Genomic DNA, 21,341 nt, shown 5'->3' on the forward strand with positions numbered 1-21,341 from the left:
GAGTGGGAATCGACACACTATGGCCCACTGCCTATTTTTGTATGGCTTTGAGCTAAGAATGGCTGGGACGCAATACCACAAAGACCCAGCTCACAAAGCTTAAAATGTTGACTATCTGGACTTCTACAGAAAAGTTTACCAACTCCTGATATAAAGCGATGTGTGTTAAAGCACTGCTGGGTGAAATGTTTAGATTTAGGTTTAGATTCTAACAGTGGTTTGTCTTTTTTGGGTGGTAAATCCCAGACCTGAGTTGTAAAACTGAGCTCTGCCCTGAAAATGCACGTATACCAAACTGTGCCCATGCCCATTCTAGCCATGATGGCCCCCAGGTTAAGAATCTTTGCGCTGTAATATTTATTAGTCCTGCATGAGCTGCCTGAATTAGGGCCCCCAGCTGTACAATCCTGCTTAACCTAACTACCTCCCTAAAAGCCCTATCTCCAGTTTGTCCCTATGGGGATTAGGCTGCAACCTCTGAATCTACGTATGTATGTGCAGCACAGTTCAGTCTGTAATACAGATCCTGCCTCTCTAATCTCTGTGAGAAAGCATGCTTTCTAAAGGTGGTTTGCTCCTGAATCCCGCGTACTACATATATGCTAAGGAATATTTGTTGAATTAAGGAATGTTGGCCATCAGACTGATGCACATAAAAACCCACAGAGGAATATAAGATTCTAATTGAAGTGTCACATTGAAATACTGTAGCAATTCTGAGGAAAAACGAAGAATAATCAAGGAAAGGTTTCTTTCCTTCTTAAATGAGAGAACTTCCCGTGCTTAGAACTATTTGCATGTAAGGTCTTGCATTCAAGCTTTGGAAGCCAAAGCTTGAAATGGTTGATGTAGAGATTCTGAATAATCAGGAGATGCCGGTGAGAGCTGGAGTCTTAAAATTATAAACTATTTATTTAAGAACTGACTGAAAAAAAACCAGTTCATAATCTTGGCAGAAAAGAAAATGGTACATTATGTAATTTTATCTGGGCTAGAGAGAAAAAGGATCTAACATTTTCTTTAAAAGACTGCACCTGAAATCGCTTTGAACAGTAGTGATTATTTCAAAGAATTTAAAGGATGAAATTCAGGGAAACTTACTGCAAACTGCTAGTGAAAAGACTCCACTCACACAAAATGGCCCCGGTAAAAGCAGATTGGGTGTTTTTGTTTGGGGATGGGGCATGGCTCCATGACAATGCTATCTATTTGGCTGTGTAGGACTTTTTGTCCTGAGCTGTGAATTTAGTTCAAAGCCAAAACCTCTGAAGGGCCGGGATAACCCCCACTACTATTTCTATTTAGAGGAAGATCTGACTAAAAACTCGAGGGGTTTTGTGTCCAGGTTAAGAATTTCAACCCTTCGCCACTTGAGTTTGCCTTTCAAAGAGTCATGAAATGGGACTATTTACATCAAAATCATGGTTCTGATTCTGGTTCCTCCTTTCAGCAAAATGAGGTAGCCTTACATTTCCAGGACTGCGCTAACACATGTAGTATTTGGTGTTTACATTTAGATTAATAAAGGCTAATGCAATTTTGTAGTTCCAATAAAAGGGTTTTTAACCCAGGAACAGAATATCCTACGCAAGTAACAAACATCCGAAATATAACTAGCAGTTCATTGAGTTTTGTTTTTTAAGTTATTTTAGGGAAGGAGGGGGGCAGAGGGAAAGGGACAGGGAATCCAAGCAGACTCTGTGCTGAGCCCAGAGCCTGACTTGGGACTTGATCCCAGGACCTGAGCTGAAACCAAGAGTAGATGCCCAACCACCTGTACCACCCAGGTGCCCCAGCAATTTGCTTTTCAAACTAAATCTTACAATCATTTAATGCTTCAACAAGAGAATGGACACCAGAATACTTTGCATTTAAAAACTTACCTGAACTTGTATGAGTCACTTTTATTCTTTATTGTCTTTATTTTCCAAGTTTGGGCGCCCAAACTTGGCAAACATCATGGAGATCTGTACAAACATGCATATACATATATACACTCACACATATTTAAGTTTAAAGCCTCAGTTCCTCATTAAACCTTGTACTCAGGCTCCTGTTAAAAAGAGGGAAAGGGGTGAGAAGAATCAGGGAAATTATGAATAAATCCCAATTGACAACTTCCTTACTGTTACGAATTAAAGCGGACATCTTAAGGCAAAATCTATCACCTTACTAAAGCTTCCACTAAGCTACAGTCTCAGATATTTACAAGAAAATAAATAATCAGCCCCATACACCTTCAATGCACTTTAATGACAAGCTAGCTAAGGCTTTGTGTTTTGTTGTTATTTCAGGTAAAACAGTTAATATTTCAGTGATTAAAATTTCAGGTGTTAAAAACTACAAGCAAGGTCATCATGACACTCTGAAGCTGAATTCTTCTTCAGACACTTGTCTTTAAATTACTATGTAAATCCAGGACAGTAACATTCAGGCTTTATAGTTAAAATACTAATGTTTGGTGACTGAAGAGTAAACATTATTAGTTTACTCTAGGTCGTTTGATTTTATTTTTCTCTGTAGGAGCTTTCCTCTTCTGTGATAATCCAGGCCCAGGTTCCTTATTATTTGGAAGAAATGAAACTGCTTCTGGGAGACAGTAATTTTCTACTCGAGGAGGGGATTCCTATAAAAGAGGAAAAAAAAAAATGCTCGTTTTTTTTCCCTTGACTGTGCTCTTTAACCAGAAAAACTTAAAATTGGTCTTTTAAGGTATGCTACTTAGCACATCACATTTAGGGAACAGAACTGGTATGACAAAATCTCACATTTTATCAGAAAAAAATGTATAGCTCAGGTGGAATTGGGCCAGCTTAGATCTTGATAATGGTTTCATTTGCGAAGTATGGTTAAGATGTGACACCTTATATTCTCAATTTTTAAAAATCTTTTTTATTTAATCTTAAAACATGTGAGATAGGTATTTGTTATTCCTCTTTTTACAATAAGATATGTTATTTAATCTTTTTTTATAACTGGCAGGTAGCAAAGCAAAAATTCATACACTGCCTCTAAAATCCTGCACTTTTGGGGCACCTGGGTGGCTCAGTGGGTTAAAGCCTCTGCCTTCAGCTCAGGTCATGATCCCAGAGTCCTGGGCTCAGGCCCTGCATCGGCGCTCTGCTCAGCAGGGAGCCTGCTTCCCCACCCTCTCTCTGCCTGCCTCTCTCCCTACTTGTAATCGCTGCCTGTTAAATAAATAAATAAATAAATAAAACCTTGAAAAGAAAATCCTTGCACTTCTCTTCCTCACAACCACATTCCAACCTTAAAGGACCTTTACCCTCCTTATTACAAGTGTGATAAAACTTAATTTTCTAGCTAGATGGCAGACTGGATAACATGAAAATGAATCACAAAATACTGGGTTAAGTGCCTTTTGATTCAACTCTTCCCTGATGACGACTTCTGACCCAAATATCTGAAAAGAAACTACCCTGACATTTAGGAAGCACACCAAAGGCATTCTATGGAACTGCACATTAAAACCACAATGAGAGATTATGACATAACATACTGAAATGGCTAAAATAAAGTGACAAATGATAGGTTAGGGTACAGAAAAACTGGATCACTTGTATTGGTAGGAAAGTAAATTATGACCACTCTGGACACACAGAACTTAGGAATTTATCCTAGTGCAATCAAATCTTATTTTCACACAAAACCTGTGCAAAAAATGTTCATAGCAGCTTTACTCATAATAGTCCCAAAGTAGAAACAACCTAGATGTCTTTCAATACATTAATGGTTAAGCTGTAGTATATCTGAACTGTTCAGCAATAAAAAGTAAAAAAATTACTGATACAAGCAACACCTCAATGACTCTCAAGATAATTTTGCTAAAAAAAAAAAAAAAATACACTATATTGATTCATTTTAAGATTTAAAGAAACTGACAACAGATTAGTGATTAACTGGTATAAAAGACCGCTGGGAGAAGAGAATGAAGGGAAGGAGGTGGGTGTAGTTAAGAAAAGGCAAAATGAAAGATTGCTGTAGTGACAGACTGTTCTGTGTCTTGACTGTGGTGGCAGACACATGAAGTAGAAGTGGGGAAATCGGAGGGGAAAGGAGGATTGTATCAGGTCGACATCCTGGTTTTAATATTGTACTCTGTTTTTGCAAGATGTTATCCACTGGGGGAACTGTCTTACAATTGCATGTAAAGCTACAATTACCTCAAAATAAAAGCAGCACATCTTGCTCATGACCCAGATGTTGGAAATAGTAGAAAATGATACTAAAGCAGCTCTTATCCTTGAAAAAGCAGACAAATAGAAACTATAATAAAGAACAGATTGTAGATGTAAAAAAAATTTTAGTATCTAATTAAAAAATCTCATGGAATAGGCTTAAGAATAGAATAAAAATAACAAAAATCAGTGAAGCTGGAGGCAGATAAATAGGAATTAATCAAAAAAACAAAAAAATGATTGCAAACAAAGTAACCATGGCCCGAGGGACCTGTGGGACAGTTTCAAAAGGTATGAGTGACTAAATTAGGAAAGAATGGAGCAGAAGTAATGATCAAAATTTCTCAAATTTGGTTAAAGAGAGAAGTTTACAGACTGAAGAAACCCTGCAGACATGAAGCAGGATTAATATAAAGAAACCATATATTTATGATATAAAGTATCATAAATGTTGAAAATCAAAGATGAAACAGCCAGAAAAAAAAAAAAATCAGATACTGCATTGCATACAGGAGAATTCAAATTACTGCTGACTTCTTCTCAGAAGTAATGGAGGCCAGCAGAAAGTAGAATCTTTAGTAGAAGAAAAAACTTTATCAACCCTAAATCCTATGCCCTACAAAAAAAAACCCCCAAAATCCTTCAAGCATAAAGGTAAAATAGACACTCTCAAATAAAAGAAAACTAGAATTGGTCCCATAAAATCAAATAAAAAACTAGAAATCAAAGTTTTAGAACGAAGAAAAATTGAAAATTGATACCAGATAGGATAAATATGACTACATTATTCCTTTTAATTCCCTCGAAATACATAAGATTTTTTTTTTAAAAAAAGATTTTATTTATTTGACAGACAGAGATCACAAGTAGGCAGAGAAACTGGCAGAGACAGAAGCAGGCTCCCTGCTGAGCAAAGAGCCCAAAGCGAGACTCGATCCCAGGACTGCGGGATCATGACCTGAGCCGAAGGCAGAGGCTTTAACCCACTGAGCCACCCAGGTGCCCTACATAGGACTGTTTAAGCAAGTTTTGCTTTAAGGCAGAACACTGTTCTGTGGAACTGTAAGAGACTGATGGAAAATATACAACAAACTACAGAAAGTTTGCTGGCCCCTGCTTTACATTGAAGGACCTGACATTAAATATTTCAGGCTGTCTGGGACAGTCTCTGTTGCAACTACTCAGGCCAGCTGTGGGAGTGCAAAAGCAGAAAAGAGAACACATAAATGAGTGAATAGAGCTGTGTGCCAGTAAAACTTAGTAACACAGGCAGTGGACAGGGTTTGACCTGTGAGCTACAGTTTACTGGCCCCTGGTTTAAAGGACAGGGGAAGTAAAGGAACCTATGTGACTGCAAGATTTCTACATTCTGTGTGAAGTGGCACAATATCATTCTAGCTAGACCATAAAAAGTTAAGTATATTGTAATCTATAGAGCAAAACGCACCCTGCCTCCAACCAAAAAAAAGGGCAAGAAAGGAAGAATACAAGAACAGAAACAAATTGAAAACTGCAAAAAATCCTAAATCCAATCATACCAATAATTACATGATGGACTAAAGAATAAAAAGGCAAGACCCAACGATACCCTTTTTAAAAGAAAGCCATTTCAAACATAAAGGAAAATTCCATTTACAATTGCATCAAGAATAAAATACCTAGGAACAAATTTAATCAAGGAGATAAAAACACTTGTATACTGAAAACTAGATGACACTGACGAGAAAAACTGAAGATGACACAAATAAATGGAAAGATATTCCACGCTCATGGACTGTAAGAATTAACGCTATTGAAATGTCCACACTATCCAAAGCAATCTACAGGTTCAATGCAATCCCTAACAAAATTCCAATGGCATTTTTTCTAGAAGTAGAAAAAACAATCTTAAAATTTGTATGGAATCACAAAGACTCCAAATAGCCAAAGCAATCTTGAGAAAGGATAACAAAGCTGGAGGCATCACGCTCCCTGATTTTAAATTCTATTTACCTATGGTAACCAAACAGTATGGTACTAGCAGACAGACAGACAGACACATAGATCAGCAGCACAGAAAACCCAGAAATAAACCCAGGTATACACAATCAATTAAAAAGGAGCCAAGAACATAGAATAGGAAGAGCAGTTTCTTCAGTAAGTGGTGTTGGAAAAACTAGATAGCTACGTGCAAAAGACTGAAACAGGACCACTATCTTAAACCATATACAAAAATAAACTCAAAATGGATTAAGATTTGGATGAAAGGGGCACCTGGTTGGCTCAGTGGGTTAAGCCTGAGCCTTCAGGTCAGGTCATGATCTCAGGGTCCTGGGATTGAGCCCCGCATTGGGCTCTCTGCTCAGCGGGGAGCTTGCTTCCCCCTCTCTCTCTGCCTGCCTCCCTGCCTGCTTGTGATCTCTCTCTCTCTGTCAAATAAATAAATAAAATCTTTAAAAAAAAAAACAAAAAAAGATTTGGATGAAAGGCCTAACACATGAAACCATAAAACCAAAAGAAAACATATGTCATGAGCTCCTTGACATTGGTCTTGGTAAAAAATTATTTGGATTTCACACCAAAATGAAAGGCAACGCAAAAATGAACATGTGGGAAGACCTCAAACTAAAAAGCTCATGCATAGCAAAGGACACCATCAGCAAAAGGAAAGGCAACTTAAGAAAGGGAGAAAATATTTGTAAGTCATCTGTCAGATAGGGGTTAATATCCCGAACAATCTGATTAAAAAATGGGCAGAGAGGGACGCCTTGGTGGCTCTGTGGATTGAGTCTCTGCCTTTGGGTCAGGTCATGATCTCAGGATCCTGGGATAGAGCCCTGCATCGGGCTCTCTGCTCAGCCAGAGCCTGCTTCACCCCCCCTCTCTGCCTGCCTCTCTGCCTACTTGTGATCTCTCTGTCAAATAAAGAAATAAAATCTTAAAAAAAGGGGGGGGGGCAGAGGATCTGAAGACATTTTCCCAAAGACAGATGGTCACAGGTATATGAAAAGGTGCTCAACATCACTAATCGTCAAAGAAATGCAAATCAAAATCATAATGAGATATTACCTAACACCTGTTAGAATAGCTATTAACAAAAAGTGTTGATGAGGATGTGTACTTTTAGTGGGAATGTAAACTGATGCAGCCATTATTTTTTTCTTCAAAAAATTAAAAAACATACCTTAAGAGTACACTTAGTCTGATGAGCACTGAGCAATGTACACAATTGCTGAATCATTATATTGCACATCTGAAACTATTAACACTATGATAAATTCAATCTTTAATATCCAAGATATGAAAAACTTAGTGTTCACTGACAGATGAATGAAGAAAATTCATACTCATACACACACACACACAAATGGATTAATCAACCATAAAAAATATATCAGCTAAGGAAACCCTGCCAACTACAGCCATATGGATGGACCTCGATGGCATGATGCTAAGTGAAATAAGTCAGAAAAAGAAAGACAAGTACTAGATGATTTCATTTATACATGGAAACTAAAATAAAAAATAGGGGTGCCTGGGTACTTCAGTAGCTTAAGCATCTGCCTTTGGCTCAGGTCATGATCCCAGGGTCCTGGGATCAAGTGCTACACTGAGCTCCCTGCTCAGCAAGGAGCCTGCTTCTCCCTCTTGCATTCCCTGTTTGTGTTTTCTTTGTCAAATAAATAAATACAATCTTAAAGATAAAACAACAAAACAAAACAAAACACCCCAAACCCCAAACGGGACAGATGCAAAGAACTGATGGGATTGACAGATGCAAGATGTGAGGGCTGGAGGAAATGGATAAGGGTGAACAAGAGGTACAAACTTCCAGTTACAAAATAAATAATCCTGAGGATGTAATATACAACATGGTGAGTACAGCAGTTAAGACTGTATGGTATATTTGAAAGTTGCTAAAAGCCTCAATCTTGGGAGTTATCACAAGAAAGAAAATCTGTCATTATGTATGATGATAATTTTGCATATACAGTCATGAATACATACAATTTTTATGCTGAACATCTGAAATTAATGTCCTATGTCATCAATTAAGAAAAAAAAAAAGGTGCCCAGATTCCTCATTCAGGCAGACTGGAAGACTCCTCTTTGGATAAATTGAAACAATTCAAGAAGTACACCCAAGTATGAACCCAGAAGACAATCCCCAACAACTAGACCACCAAGACTATTGCATCCAGATCAAAACTGCCAAGACCCAACTGTGTGCTCAGTACTTCCAATCAGCTTTTTATACTCTACTCTTAATCTAATAACTTCCTCTAATATGGAAGATAAAGACCCAAAGAAAGAGGAAAATGCAGCTTAGTGGATAGAGAATATACCGGAGTAAGTTAAAAAAAAAAAATAAGTAAATCATTTGAGATCCAGGAGAAGGTATTACATCTATGAAACAAAAAAGGTGTTATTAAAATACTAAAATGTAAATTCAAAAAATAAAAAAAGTCTTATTAAAAACATGATAGCAAAATGAAGACCTGATAAAAAAGACTGAACTGAGGGAACCTCTCAAAAAGTGAAGATTAAAAATAGTTATGAAATAAGAAAATCCAATATACAAGTAGCAGAAGTACTAGAGAAAACAAAGTGAAGGGAAAAAAATTATTAAAATAATTCAAGATTTCCCAGAACTAAAAGACACAAGTTACCAAACCAGAAGAGGCCTACCATGTGTGGCATAACAATGAGACCCTCATGATAGTCTATCATTTTGAAATCTCAAAACTAGGGACAAAAAGAGCTTCCTAATAGATTACAGTTACACATAAGAGATTATAAATCAAAATGGCTTTAACTACTCAGCAGCAATACTAGAAGGAGAAAAGTGATCAGAAGTCTAAGGAGAAAATAGGTTCCAACCCAGAATTTGATGCCCATCCAAATGATAAGAGAAATGTAATCATAGAAAAAATAATTTTCACACATAGAAAAATCTCAGTTTATCTCCCATGAGCTTTCTCAAGAAGTTACTACAAGATGACCTTCAATTAAATGAGAGCAGATCAGGATGACATGGCATACAGAAACAGGAGATCCAAATGAGAAGAGAGAGAATGGTGACTGGAGATCCTGGGATGACATCAGTTTGAAATAGAGGGTGACCATCCAGGAGCAGTGTGGCTAAGAACATGTTGAATGCTGTCATTACCAAGATCCCTGCAGCCACTGCACCCAGCTTTTTAATTAATGTCCCCCTCTTACCCCCTTGCATTTATCCTGAGGTCAGAACACTGGGGTGGCTCTATCTCAAGAGTCTTACTTGTGCTTGGCTTATCTTGACCATGAACTTGAACATGAAGTCACTACTCTCCCTTCCCTAGTCTGCAGCTTTGCCCCACAGAAGTTTTCTGTTTTGACCTACATCTGAGAGCTAGGTAGGCAATGATGAGCTCAGACGTAGAAATACAGAGCAGACCACTCCCCGTCTGCATTCCTCCAGACATCTAGTGCCCAACACACAATACAACCCTGAGAAAAGCAGAGAAAAAAATAACTTGAGCTTTTAAAAAAGTTATTTAGGTGCTTTTAGCAGTTAGTATTGGCTTATTGATTCCTAATCAGTACATCCCACTGCTTTATGACAAAAATTTCATTGTTTACGTTTTAGCCATTCTTTCTATATATCCTGAAAAACTCCCAAACACAAACAGCAAAAATTATACAGCAGGCTGAGTTTTGGCTTCCCCTTATTTCTATACCATTATGTTTGAAATCCTTTGTAGTAAGACATTTATTATCATGTGTCATACCTTGCTGATTCCTAATGGTATTTTAGGTGTTTAGGACAAAGATTTTTCTTTGTCCATTCAAATAAAAACTTAAGCTATTTGTGAAAAGCAATATTCCAACATTATATTGGGCACTTTTAAGACTTTCAGAGGTACCTAGATTTTTATACCTGCCTCGTTTAACTCCAAGCTAAATGTTTACATATGTATTCATTATTATAAAAAATAGAATAAAACTGAAAGGGACTGTATAGAGCACAACTGGAGCTGAACATTCTATTAATAAACAAGCCAAGGGTTTTGCTATGTAGTCACATCCCTATGCAGATAAGCCTATCTCTGGTGATGAGGAGATCAAGGACAAAATCTTACAAACCTGCATCAAATAATCAGCAATGTACTCTGTTTTCAAGCAGTACACATTTTGGGCCGCAGCTTCTGCTATATTAACCCCTGAGTCATCTGGTTTCAGTTTATTGAAGTCAGAAAAGAGATGTGTGGCTTCTTTAAATAAAGGTACAGAATGACCAGGCAGTACCTAAAGAAAAAACAGTAAGAAGCATCACAATCTATGGATGCCCCAAAGTATTCAGCTGTATAATCTGTACTTAAGGACCGCCAATCTCACAAAGTACTGAAAATCAAGAACTGATCATAGCAATCTTGGTTGGAAAATAATTTGTGTAAAAAAATTCTTCAAGTTGACTCAATACAAACCTTTGCTCCTCCTGACTGAAGAAGGCGTTTGAATCCTGCTTCTCGGGATTGGTCAACATATAAGATAACCTTCCACCCACTAAATGCCCCCTACAAATGAAAAAATAATCAGGGTTGAAATTATTTGGGAAATAAATGCAAAAAATACATTATTTTATCTATAAATTTAGTTTTATGTCAACAAATAATCTTATAACCTTTACCATCTGCCACAGCGGTAACTGTCTCGGGTCAGAATACTGTGAAACACATAGCCATGGTGTTCAGCACACAGTAGGCCATCAATAAATACTTGAGGAATGAAGGAAAATGTTTTAATGATTAACATAAAATAAAGCAACTTCACTTTTGTCTAGTCTTTTCTTGTACTTTTTCTTATAATTAATCCAGGGTAGAACTTAATGCACAACTTCTCAGATTAGATGACACCCCCATTATATTTCTCTTGAAAATATTTACTATTTTCAATCAGAACTATAAAATATCTCACTAAGGAATTACAATCAACAAAAGCCAGTGGAATTACTCTAAAAGAAGGGAATTAAGGCTAAGAAGAGCTTGGACACAGTAGAGAGCTAAGCATACAATACACAAGATTATTTAACTTGGTTTCCTAACATTTTTGTGAGTCACGGACCCCTCTGACAGCCCAGTGAAACCTATGGACCTGTTCTGTAAATAATTCTTTTAAAGAAACAGCTTTATTGAAATGTAATTTCTGTCATATGAACAATGTTTTAAAATACTGGTTTTAACATGAAGTGTAAAGAATTACAAAAAAAATTTTATTTTATTTTATTTTTAAAGATTTTATTTATTTATTTGACAGACAGATCACAAGTAGGCAGAGAGGCAGGCAGAGAGAGAGGGGGAAGCAGGCTCCCTGCTGAGCAGAGAGCCCGATGCGGGGCTCAATCCCAGGACCCTGAGATCATGACCTGAGCCAAAGGCAGAGAGGCTTAACCCACTGAGCCACCCAGGTGCCCCACAAAAAAAATTTTATTAAAAATAATCAAAATATTTACAAATTTGTGACACAATAGGTATGCTTCTGTATTAATGAATTAAATTAAAGACCTAATGGTGGCTGGATAGCTATTATAATTTTAAAGTGGTAAAGACAGATGGTAGCTATACTTGTGGTAAGAATAATATATAGTTGTCAAATCTGTTACACACCTGAAACTAATGTAACACTGTGTATCAACTATATTTCAATTTAAAAAAAGTGAACATAGGGGCGCCTGGGTAGCTCAGTGGGTTAAAGCCTCTGCCTTCAGCTCGGGTCATGATCCCAGGTCCTGGGATGGAGCCCCACATTGGGCTCTCTGCTCAGCAGGGAGCCTGCTTCCCCTCATCTATCTCTGCCTACTTGTGATCTCTGCCTGTCAAATAAATAAATAAAAAAATCTTAAAAAAAAAAAAAAAGTGAACATAAGCAATATCTCAAGATGCTTGGAATTGTAATGCAAAGCAAAGATATATTTCTGTTGGGGTAAAATCATAGGTACTATTAAAAGTTTGTGATTTGTTATAGATTTCTATAATAAAAGGAAATGTTTTCAATTAGAGATGAGGAAAAATAAGGATGTATTTATTCTCCTGCCCCATCCAAAGCGTATAAACAGCCCTCCTGAGTCTGATCTACAACCCCTTTAGGAGAGTCTGTGGATCCCATGTTAAGAACCCCTGAAGGTAGATGCTGAAGAGTCTTTGGAAGAAATATAGTATGGGTCACATTTTACACATATATTTAAATTATTTTTTACCATTTCTTTTTACTTTTTTTTTTTTTAAGATTTTATTTATTTATTTGACAGAGAGAAATCACAAGTAGATGGAGAGGCAGGCAGAGAGAGAGAGAGAGAGGGAAGCAGGCTCCCTGCCGAGCAGAGAGCCCAATGCGGGACTTGATCCCAGGACCCTGAGATCATGACCTGAGCCGAAGGCAGCGGCTTAACCCACTGAGCCACCCAGGCGCCCCTCTTTTTACTTTTTAAAAAAAAAGATTTATGTATTTGAGGGACAGCATGTGCTAGCACTCACATGCACAGTGTGGGGGGAGAGGGAGAGAGACTCTCCAGCAGACTCCCAGCTGAGCGAGGAGTTCGATGGCAGGGCTTGATCTCATCACCCTGAGATCATGACCTCAGCTGAAAGCAAGAACTGGATGCCTAACCGACTGAGCCACCCAGGAGCCCCACTTACACATATACTCTTAAAAGAGCCATCAACGTTATATACATCTCCTCCTCAATCATGAATAAAAGAATTAGGAATTAACAGTAAGCCCAATGTAGAATGCCCAAACTAAGTATATCAACAAAGCATAAAAGACAAGTAGAATATTCTTATTTTGTTAATAAGCATATTCTCTTAAAATTAAAATCTGTAATAGTCATGAAAATGAATGCTGTTCTGATCACCATATATTAAGTTAATACCTCAACAATGCCCGATTCTTGTCTTTGCTGGAGTTTCTTCCTCCATCTCATTGCTGCAAGTGCTAGTCTTCGTTGTTGAACGTTGATTCCAGTCAAAACATCAAGTATGGAACTACTTCCCCATTCATAGTCTTCTTCCTAGACAATTAGTACAATACACTTGGATCTGGTCCTACAATATGTCCTCAAGGAGTCCATAATCATGTAGGAGTTAAAAGCTACACATTCAATTGTTATAAATACAGAGCACTAAATAAGCATCAATTTATGAGCACAGAGGAAGGACATATACATTAATTTGGCTTCATGGGAGGGTCAAATATTCTGACATTTAATTAGATATTACTATGATGGTTAGTTAGGGACCAAAATATTACAGACAATTTAATATTTTTTTTTAAAGATTTTATTTATTTATTTGACAGACAGAGATTACAAGTAAGCAGAGAGGCAGGCAGAGAGAGAGGAGGAAGCAGATTCCCTGCTGAGCAGAGAGCCCGATGTGGGGCTCGATCCCAGGACGCTGGGATCATGACCTGAGCTGAAGGCAGAGGCTTTAACCCACTGAGCCACCCAGGCGCCCCGTGACAATTTAATATTTTTAAAAAAATGTTCTCTTAAGAACATTTTTTTAAAAAAGATTTTATTTACTTGTCAGAGACAGAGTGAGCAGGCAAGAACAGGAGCAGGGGGGAGGGGCTAAGAGAGAAGCAGGCTCCCTGTTAAACAAGCAGCCAATTCAGGACTTGGGATCATGGGATCATGACCTGGGCGGAAGGCAGATGAGAAGCTTAACTGACTGAGCTACCCAGGTGTCCCCAGACAATTTAATATTTAATGGGCTGGCAGTAAAGATAAAAGCTTACAATGAGGTAATCCTGAAATTTTCTGTTATTCCAAAGAGGAAAACAAACAAACAAACCCAGATTAAAATTAAACAAAACTAATATAACTGAGAATCTGAGACTGTGATCTCTGAATTTTTTTGCTTTGTTAATGTGAATTGTATAAAATTGGTATCATTTAATTGGTCATATTTGGTTATTTCAATTATATGAACGGTCAGTGTAGATGCTTGAATCAATTATTAGGACAATTACTTTTAATGAAAAATGATTCTTCATATTAACTTGAATACACACCAGTACGAAGTGTCCAGCAGTCCGGCATGCTTCCAGATAGGAGCGATGAAGCACCCATTTCCCAGCTGCCACTGAGGCCAAATACTTCTCATTTCGAAGTGGATGTCCCACAACAATGTGTGTACAATTGGGATCAAAGCACTGTTTCTCTATTACTAATCCACCTAAAGTAGAGAAAAACTGAATTCTTAACTTCTTCCTAGGAAAAACATGTCAACTCAGCATAAAATTATTTATAAATAAAATGCACCAAATAACCCGTAAAGCCTTGACTGATGGTTATTTTACTTCACAGATATAAACTTTTATAAAATATATTTTTAAAAAAATTATTTACTTGACAGAGAGCGAGCAAGCACAAGCAGGGGGAGCACATTCTAGTATCAAAACCTTTCTACTCAGGGCGCCTGGGTGGCTCAGTGGGTTAAGCCGCTGCCTTCGGCTCAGGTCATGATCTCAGGGTCCTGGGATCGAGTCCCGCATCGGGCTCTCTGCTCGGCAGGGAGCCTGCTTCCCTCTCTCTCTGCCTGCCTCTCCGTCTACTTGTGATTTCTCTCTGTCAAATAAATAAATAAAATATTTAAAAAACAAAAACAAAACAAAACAAAAAACCTTTCTACTCAAGAGTCAATTACAACAGCACAATCTGTCCTCATCCGCCTCTCTTCTCTATCTTCTTCTAGACAATTCTCTGTTAGTTGATATTACTCTTGTCCAGAGTTTACAGGGATGGAACAAAATACAGGAAACAGGCAAATGAAGCAGCTTCTTCTGTTCTGGAAGCTCTAGGTAAAGCTGAACAATTTTGATTTATAACTCTAATTGATTGGGGGACCAGGAAACAGTGTTCCACATAAGTCTAGTTTCCAAGAAACACAGCTTCTCAACTGTATGACTGTATTTGACAGAAATATTAAAAAAAAACAACTATCATAGTTTTCCACATTCTTTTTTTTTTTTTTTTTTTTTTAAGATTTTATTTATTTATTTGACAGAGAGAAATCACAAGTAGTCGGAGAGGCAGGCAGAGAGAGAGAGACGGAAGCAGGCTCCCTGCTGAGCAGAGAGCCCGATGCGGGACTCGATCCCAGGACCCTGAGATCATGACCTGAGCCGAAGGCAGCGGCTTAACCCACTGAGCCACCCAGGCGCCCAGTTTTCCACATTCTTAACAGGACAGCACTAAGTAACATTTAATCTTTTCTTGACGACTCAGGGCCGTCATTGAAAACAACCATTATTTAATGTTTCCTCTATACGAAGCTGTCAGATTGAGTTCTCCCCCTATATGTTCCTTAATTCTGTAGAGCTACTTTGTCCAATACAGTAGCCATTAGCCACACATGGCTGTCACACACCTGAAGCATAGCCAGACTAAACTGAGTTGTGCTACAAGGGCAAAATGTCACTGATATTTTATATTGATTACATGTTGAACATACTTCATGTAAAGGTTAAATAAAATATATGCTTTATTAATTTCACTTTTTTTTTTCCTTTTTAAATTGTGGCTACTACTAAGTTTAAAATTAGTGGCCTTTGCTCTCTTTATATTGGACAGTACTGCTTAGAGAAGCACCAGGTTACCTGTCTAGTATGCTGCTCCCAGGATGTCAGATGGAGTCTGATAATAATTGAGTAAGAATGTTACCTAAGAAGGAGCTCCTCTCTGGGTATAACCATACCTTCAGCTTCACAGAAATGCAGTTGTATTTTAAGTCTGTAATTTCAATGATTTCATCAAGGAACAAAAGCTCAAGGCAGCAAAAGAGACTCTTAAATCATTTTAATGATTGGTTTCAATTTAAATCTTTAAATCCTATGACCCATTAAATCCTATGACTTTAGATTTAGAAGTATAAAAAAGTCAAAGTTCTAATGCTGAGTCAATACATACCACCCAGGACAAGTTATCCATCTTCTTCTTTTTTTTAAGTTACCCATCTTTTATTTGATTTTTTATTTTAAGTAGACTTCACACCCAACATAGGGCTCAAACTCATGACCCCAAGATGAAGAACTACATGCTCTACCACCTGAGTCAGCCAGGTGCCCCACCCATCTTTTTTTTCTCAATTTGTACATCTTACAAATGACATCAACTACATTGACTTCCAAGGAAGGTTACATTTTTGACTTAAAATACTTGTACCTAGTTTTTCAATCAGATGACAATAATCAATACGTTCTTGAGGATTCAGAGATGACAACTGAAATATATACTGTTTTTTTAAATCTTCATGTGTTTCCTCTGTTATAATCTGAAATGAAAGAGTTTTATTTTAGAAAAAATTAACATTAAAAAGGTTATCAATCAGGTACATGGTTCTTTTAAGTGACATTTTTAGTTTTTTGACTTATCAAATACAGAAATAATAGGATGCAGAGAAATGCAGTTTTCAACATTTGCGAACTCATAATAGTGGTACCAGCAAATTTCTAATGCAGCATAATAGCAATATCAAAAAGGTTTTCATCATACTAAGGATAAACTAACCTTCTCTCTAGGATGTGGAGCCACTGGTGGGTTGGCGAGGGGGAAGGCAATACTGGGCGCTTGAGGTGTAGGGATTAGGTGGCTGTCTTTTACCGGTGTTTCCAGTTCTTCAGAGATTGGGGGTTTTGGAGCTTCAGTCACACACACGCTTCCGGGATCACAGACAGCTGAGGGCAATAAAATGCTGCAGTGTGATGTTATCCAAATATGACTAAGAACAAATTGAGGCAAATATTTTCATCTGTCTTAACCAAGATGAAATTAAGCACAAATTCTGGTGTGAAAAGTACATGCAAAAAGAAATAGCCTATTTCTAGAGCTTATAAATAAATGCAATTAATTATTTTAAAAAGGCAAGTGGTGTTATCTGTGGGCTCCTCCCAACCCTTTATTTATTTATTTTTAAAAATTTTATTTATTTATTTGACACAGAGAGAGAGATCACAAGTAGAAAGAGAGGCAGGCGGGGCGGGGGGGAGCCAACTCCCTGACGAGCAGAGAGCCTGATGGGGGGCTCCATCCCAGGACCCTGAGATCATGACCTGAGCAGAAGGCAGAGACTTACCCCACTGAACCACCCAGGTGCCCCTCCCAACCTTTTAACTACCCGGATTTCATCAGAACAATGTAACCCAAATTTGTAAAATGAAAGTCATGTTACACTTGGAGAAAATCTACCTAGGGCAGAGACATAACCATGTGATACGAGAAAATGGGGGGAAAAAAGATGATCAAAGATGGAAGACAGGAATCAATTTGTCTTCTAGGTAAAGCCCAAGGGGAAAAAACTGGGAACACATACAAATCCAAAGAACAAATGTAGGTATCTGCTGGGTGGAATTTAGAAGATTTAGATGAAAATAAGATGACTGGGAAGAAAACAAACATTAATGATACAAATAAAGGATGAGAATGAGAGGAAGAACAATAGGGAAAACTATGGAAAAAACTGCCCAATCCTCAATTTCCAAATTTAAGAATCAAAATATATTTTTCAATTTTACTAACAAGTTACCTCAATTCATAGTAATTTTTCTCTTATATTTAAACAGAAATCAGAAATATCTAGCAAGTATTTTTTTTTGTTTGTTTGCATGTGTAATTCAGAGAACTGCGATATGCTTATCTATTTTGAAGAAGTTAACAAGTACTTATACAAACAAATGAATAGATTTCTTTTCATTACCCTGTTTAGCAATTTCTGAGTCACGTAAAGCCTCCTGGGAAGGAGAGTCCTCCAATTTTTTAATGTCAACCTGAAGCTCTGAATACTGTGTGGGACAACTAGGCCACTGCAGACTGCTGGCAAGTCTTGCTCTCTCCTCCCTGGCTGTTGGGTCATCCCAAATGATCTGCTCATTCTGGGAGGGCTCTGTGTTGACATCAGGTACTGTTTGACGTGACTGCCTAAGGAATAAAAGCGACAATTTTGATAAACAGTTAACTACAACAAAATCTATACTCATAAATTCTATAAGGTAGATGGCAAATTTGAGGCTCACCTTTATATGCCCGCAAAGAGTAAGCTACCTCAAATACTGAGTAAATGCACTTTGGGACATTTTTTCTTTTTAAAATATTTCTTCCAGAAACTGACAAAATATTTTAGTTAGAAAAGGAAACACCATTTTTGACTAAATTTCCATTTATTTAAAACTTCAAAGGGGAAAGTTTATTGTCAAGAAATTGTTTTAAAATTCTAAAATGATTGCTGTATTTAAAAATGGAATTTCTTCTAATTATACAGACTTAGGGAAAGGAAACATAGTAATGTTCAGAAAACTGGTTACTTTGCTTATGAGATGTTATATTTTTATCACTTGAAATAATAAAAACTATAATTAGTACTATAAAATCTGCCTTAAAAGAAGGTCCCTTTGGCTCTTGGTAACCAAACTTCCTAGAGTCTAAGATAGAGCAGCCATATACTGAACTAGAGTAAAGTGTGTTTTATGTCATTATTTTTAGCAACTTCACTAGAGTAAATATAATTCCAACTATTTTCCTTCTATGTATATATATGTAAGTGGAATCTTAGCAAATTTAATTTACCAAAGCTGATGGCACCCCCACAGTTCATTTGCCTCAAAAACAAGGAAGATAGCCTTTTATTCTGAGTTTAATTATCTACTCTGACTTGGCACAAGATTTAGGGTCTCTGTAATGACAACACATGATCTGAAGTATAGTAAATAAAAAGCCACATGTATACAAAATATCTGTAGTTCTAGTAAGAAATAACTTTAATTTAGAACTAATATTATTTAACACTAACATGACAGAACAGAGAGAATTACTGATTGAATCCATTGCAAACGAGGCAAACTGGATCTTAAAATCATTTCTGGGGGGGGGGGTAATAAAAATATTAATCATACCACAACGTGAAAGCAGTTGCTTTGTATGGAACAAACCCTTGTCTGCTTCCTATCCCAAAGTTAAGAATTCTAGAACTGCTTGGAACAAGGGAGGGAAGGAGAAAAAGCCAAGGAAGAAGGAAAAGTGAGCCAGTAAAAGGCCACACAACCAATACATAATATATTTAGTTTGCGCTAAACAAAGCCCAGTGTATAACACTTTTCCTGATCCTGATAGTCTAATCTTTGGCTTTACAGATCGCAATCCCTCCCCCACCCCCACCCCCGGTGAAAGGTGCAAAATTAGGCTTAACTCATGGAACTGAGGCAGTAGGAACCTAAATAATGAACTACCTTTCTCACAAGTCAGAGTCACTCCTTTCCACCATCAGTGACAGGTACATACCTCAGTGCTTCCAGGACTCTACTTCGCCCACTGCGGGCAGATCGAGTGCTATCAGGGGTTGAAGAAGCACTGTTACAACCACTTCTTGAAAGAGAAGCCCTCTGCCCTTGGGGTTTCACTATTGATGTAGCAGACATTATCTCCTGCAGCTGCTTTTGAAAGTTCTCTCTCATCTCCAAGGTCTGTGTCAGAGCTTGAAAACACATAAACAATTAAGTTTTTTCTCTTGTTTTAAGTTTCTTTTTTTATCGCATCTCATACACATTAACTGTTTTGTCTAGATCTGGCTGAACACAAATTTACTGACATTTATTGACTTACTACACATTATAGTAATGCACTAAGACAAGGAATACTGCAAATACTGCAGAACACAAAGGCAGTCCTTACCAGGATAACTGCGTATGAAAAAAATCAAGAAGTTCTACTAAGACACACTGCTAAGACCTGGTGATTATCCCTTTTGTAGAGCTCTCTGCCTGCTTGTCACCCTCTCCTGTGTTATGTACCACACTCTGAGGTGCACTCCAGGAATTAACATATGTGATTTTCCCCCTGTGGTCCTTGAAAGCAGATCACAGTATTTACCTTTGGTTTCCTTGTAGATTAAATATAGAAAGAGGCACTAAATTAAATATTTTTGGAATGAACTGAGTGGGACTAACCAAATAGATAAGTCATAAGGAAAGCTCTAGTAGGATAAGATGAGTAAGGAAAATAGAAAATATTAATCCATTAAAAATAGGACATCTAGATACAAAGTTATTCATTGGAGCACTCTTTGTAATAGCAAGAAATCAGAAATAAACTAGCTGCCCACAAAAGGGACAGGCTAAATGGCCATTCACACAGTTGTGAAAGAAGATTCAAAATGAAGCACTGCTAAGAGAGTTACTTAAAACAGAGTCAAAGGGGCGCCTGGGTGGCTCAGTGGGTTAAGCCGCTGCCTTCGGCTCAGGTCATGATCTCAGGGTCCTGGGATCGAGTCCTGCATCGGGCTCTCTGCTCAGCGGGGAGCCTGCTTCCCTCTCTCTCTCTCTCTCTGCCTGCCTCTCCATCTACTTGTGATTTCTCTCTGTCAAATAAATAAATAAAATCTTAAAAAAAAACAAAAAACAAAAAACAAAAAACCAAAAAAAAAAACAGAGTCAAAGGACGCTAAGGAAGTAGGGCCAGCACACAGTCTCCTGTTTCAATTCTCAGAACACCATGAATTGCTAACTTCTGTCAACTGCGACTTGTCAACTGCAAACTCCAACACCTCCTAGAACATATCCTTCTATTTTGAACTGAAGGAGAGATGTTAATACCTGTTAGCCAAATGATAATCTTGTATTAGTTCAAACTCTGATACCACCAGGGGCAACTGGGTGGCTCAGTCAGTTAAATGTCTGCCTTCCGCTGAGGTCATGATCCTAGGATGCTGGGATCGAATCCCACACCAGGCTCCCTGCTCAGTGGGGAGCCTGCTCCTCTCTCTCCCTCTGTCCCCACCAGGCTTGTGCTCTCTCTCTCTCTCTTGCTCACTCTCTCAAATAAATAAAATCGTAAAAACAAACAAACAAATTTTGACAGCACCAATCATATTTCTTTCAAAACAAGTTATATAGCCATCTGGTTTTTGCCTATATAAGCCTGTACTCCCCGCTTGCAATTAGAGGAGTTTCAGTGGACTATATCACCTGGACTGCAATCCTAAAAACTTCAAATAATCAGTTTTGGTTGCTTTATAGCTTCTTCTTCTTCTCAGTCAACCCAACAAATACTAGACAGTTGAAAAAGAGAAAAGAAAAGAAAAGAGGAAAGAAAAAAGAAAAAGACCAAAGAAGCTCATGTACCAAAATCAAACACTC

At 37.7% G+C, this 21,341-nt stretch overlaps 1 protein-coding gene across 1 annotated transcript in view; it reads right to left on the reverse strand.

Annotated features, from left to right (window-relative positions):
• Positions 1 to 1,898: 1,898 nt before the first annotated feature.
• The window catches only part of TOPBP1 (DNA topoisomerase II binding protein 1), a 63,766-nt gene continuing 44,323 nt past the window's right edge, over positions 1,899 to 21,341 (reverse strand). The window contains 9 exon segments of the mRNA XM_059390941.1: positions 1,899 to 2,626; positions 10,302 to 10,463; positions 10,643 to 10,732; positions 13,087 to 13,224; positions 14,229 to 14,392; positions 16,381 to 16,489; positions 16,726 to 16,892; positions 17,912 to 18,132; positions 19,489 to 19,681. Of these exon segments, the coding sequence (XP_059246924.1) occupies positions 2,483 to 2,626; positions 10,302 to 10,463; positions 10,643 to 10,732; positions 13,087 to 13,224; positions 14,229 to 14,392; positions 16,381 to 16,489; positions 16,726 to 16,892; positions 17,912 to 18,132; positions 19,489 to 19,681 (1,388 nt within the window). The 3' untranslated portion in view covers positions 1,899 to 2,482.

Source organism: Mustela nigripes, chromosome 2, assembly GCF_022355385.1.
Source record: "Mustela nigripes isolate SB6536 chromosome 2, MUSNIG.SB6536, whole genome shotgun sequence".
NCBI lineage: Eukaryota > Metazoa > Chordata > Mammalia > Carnivora > Mustelidae > Mustela > Mustela nigripes.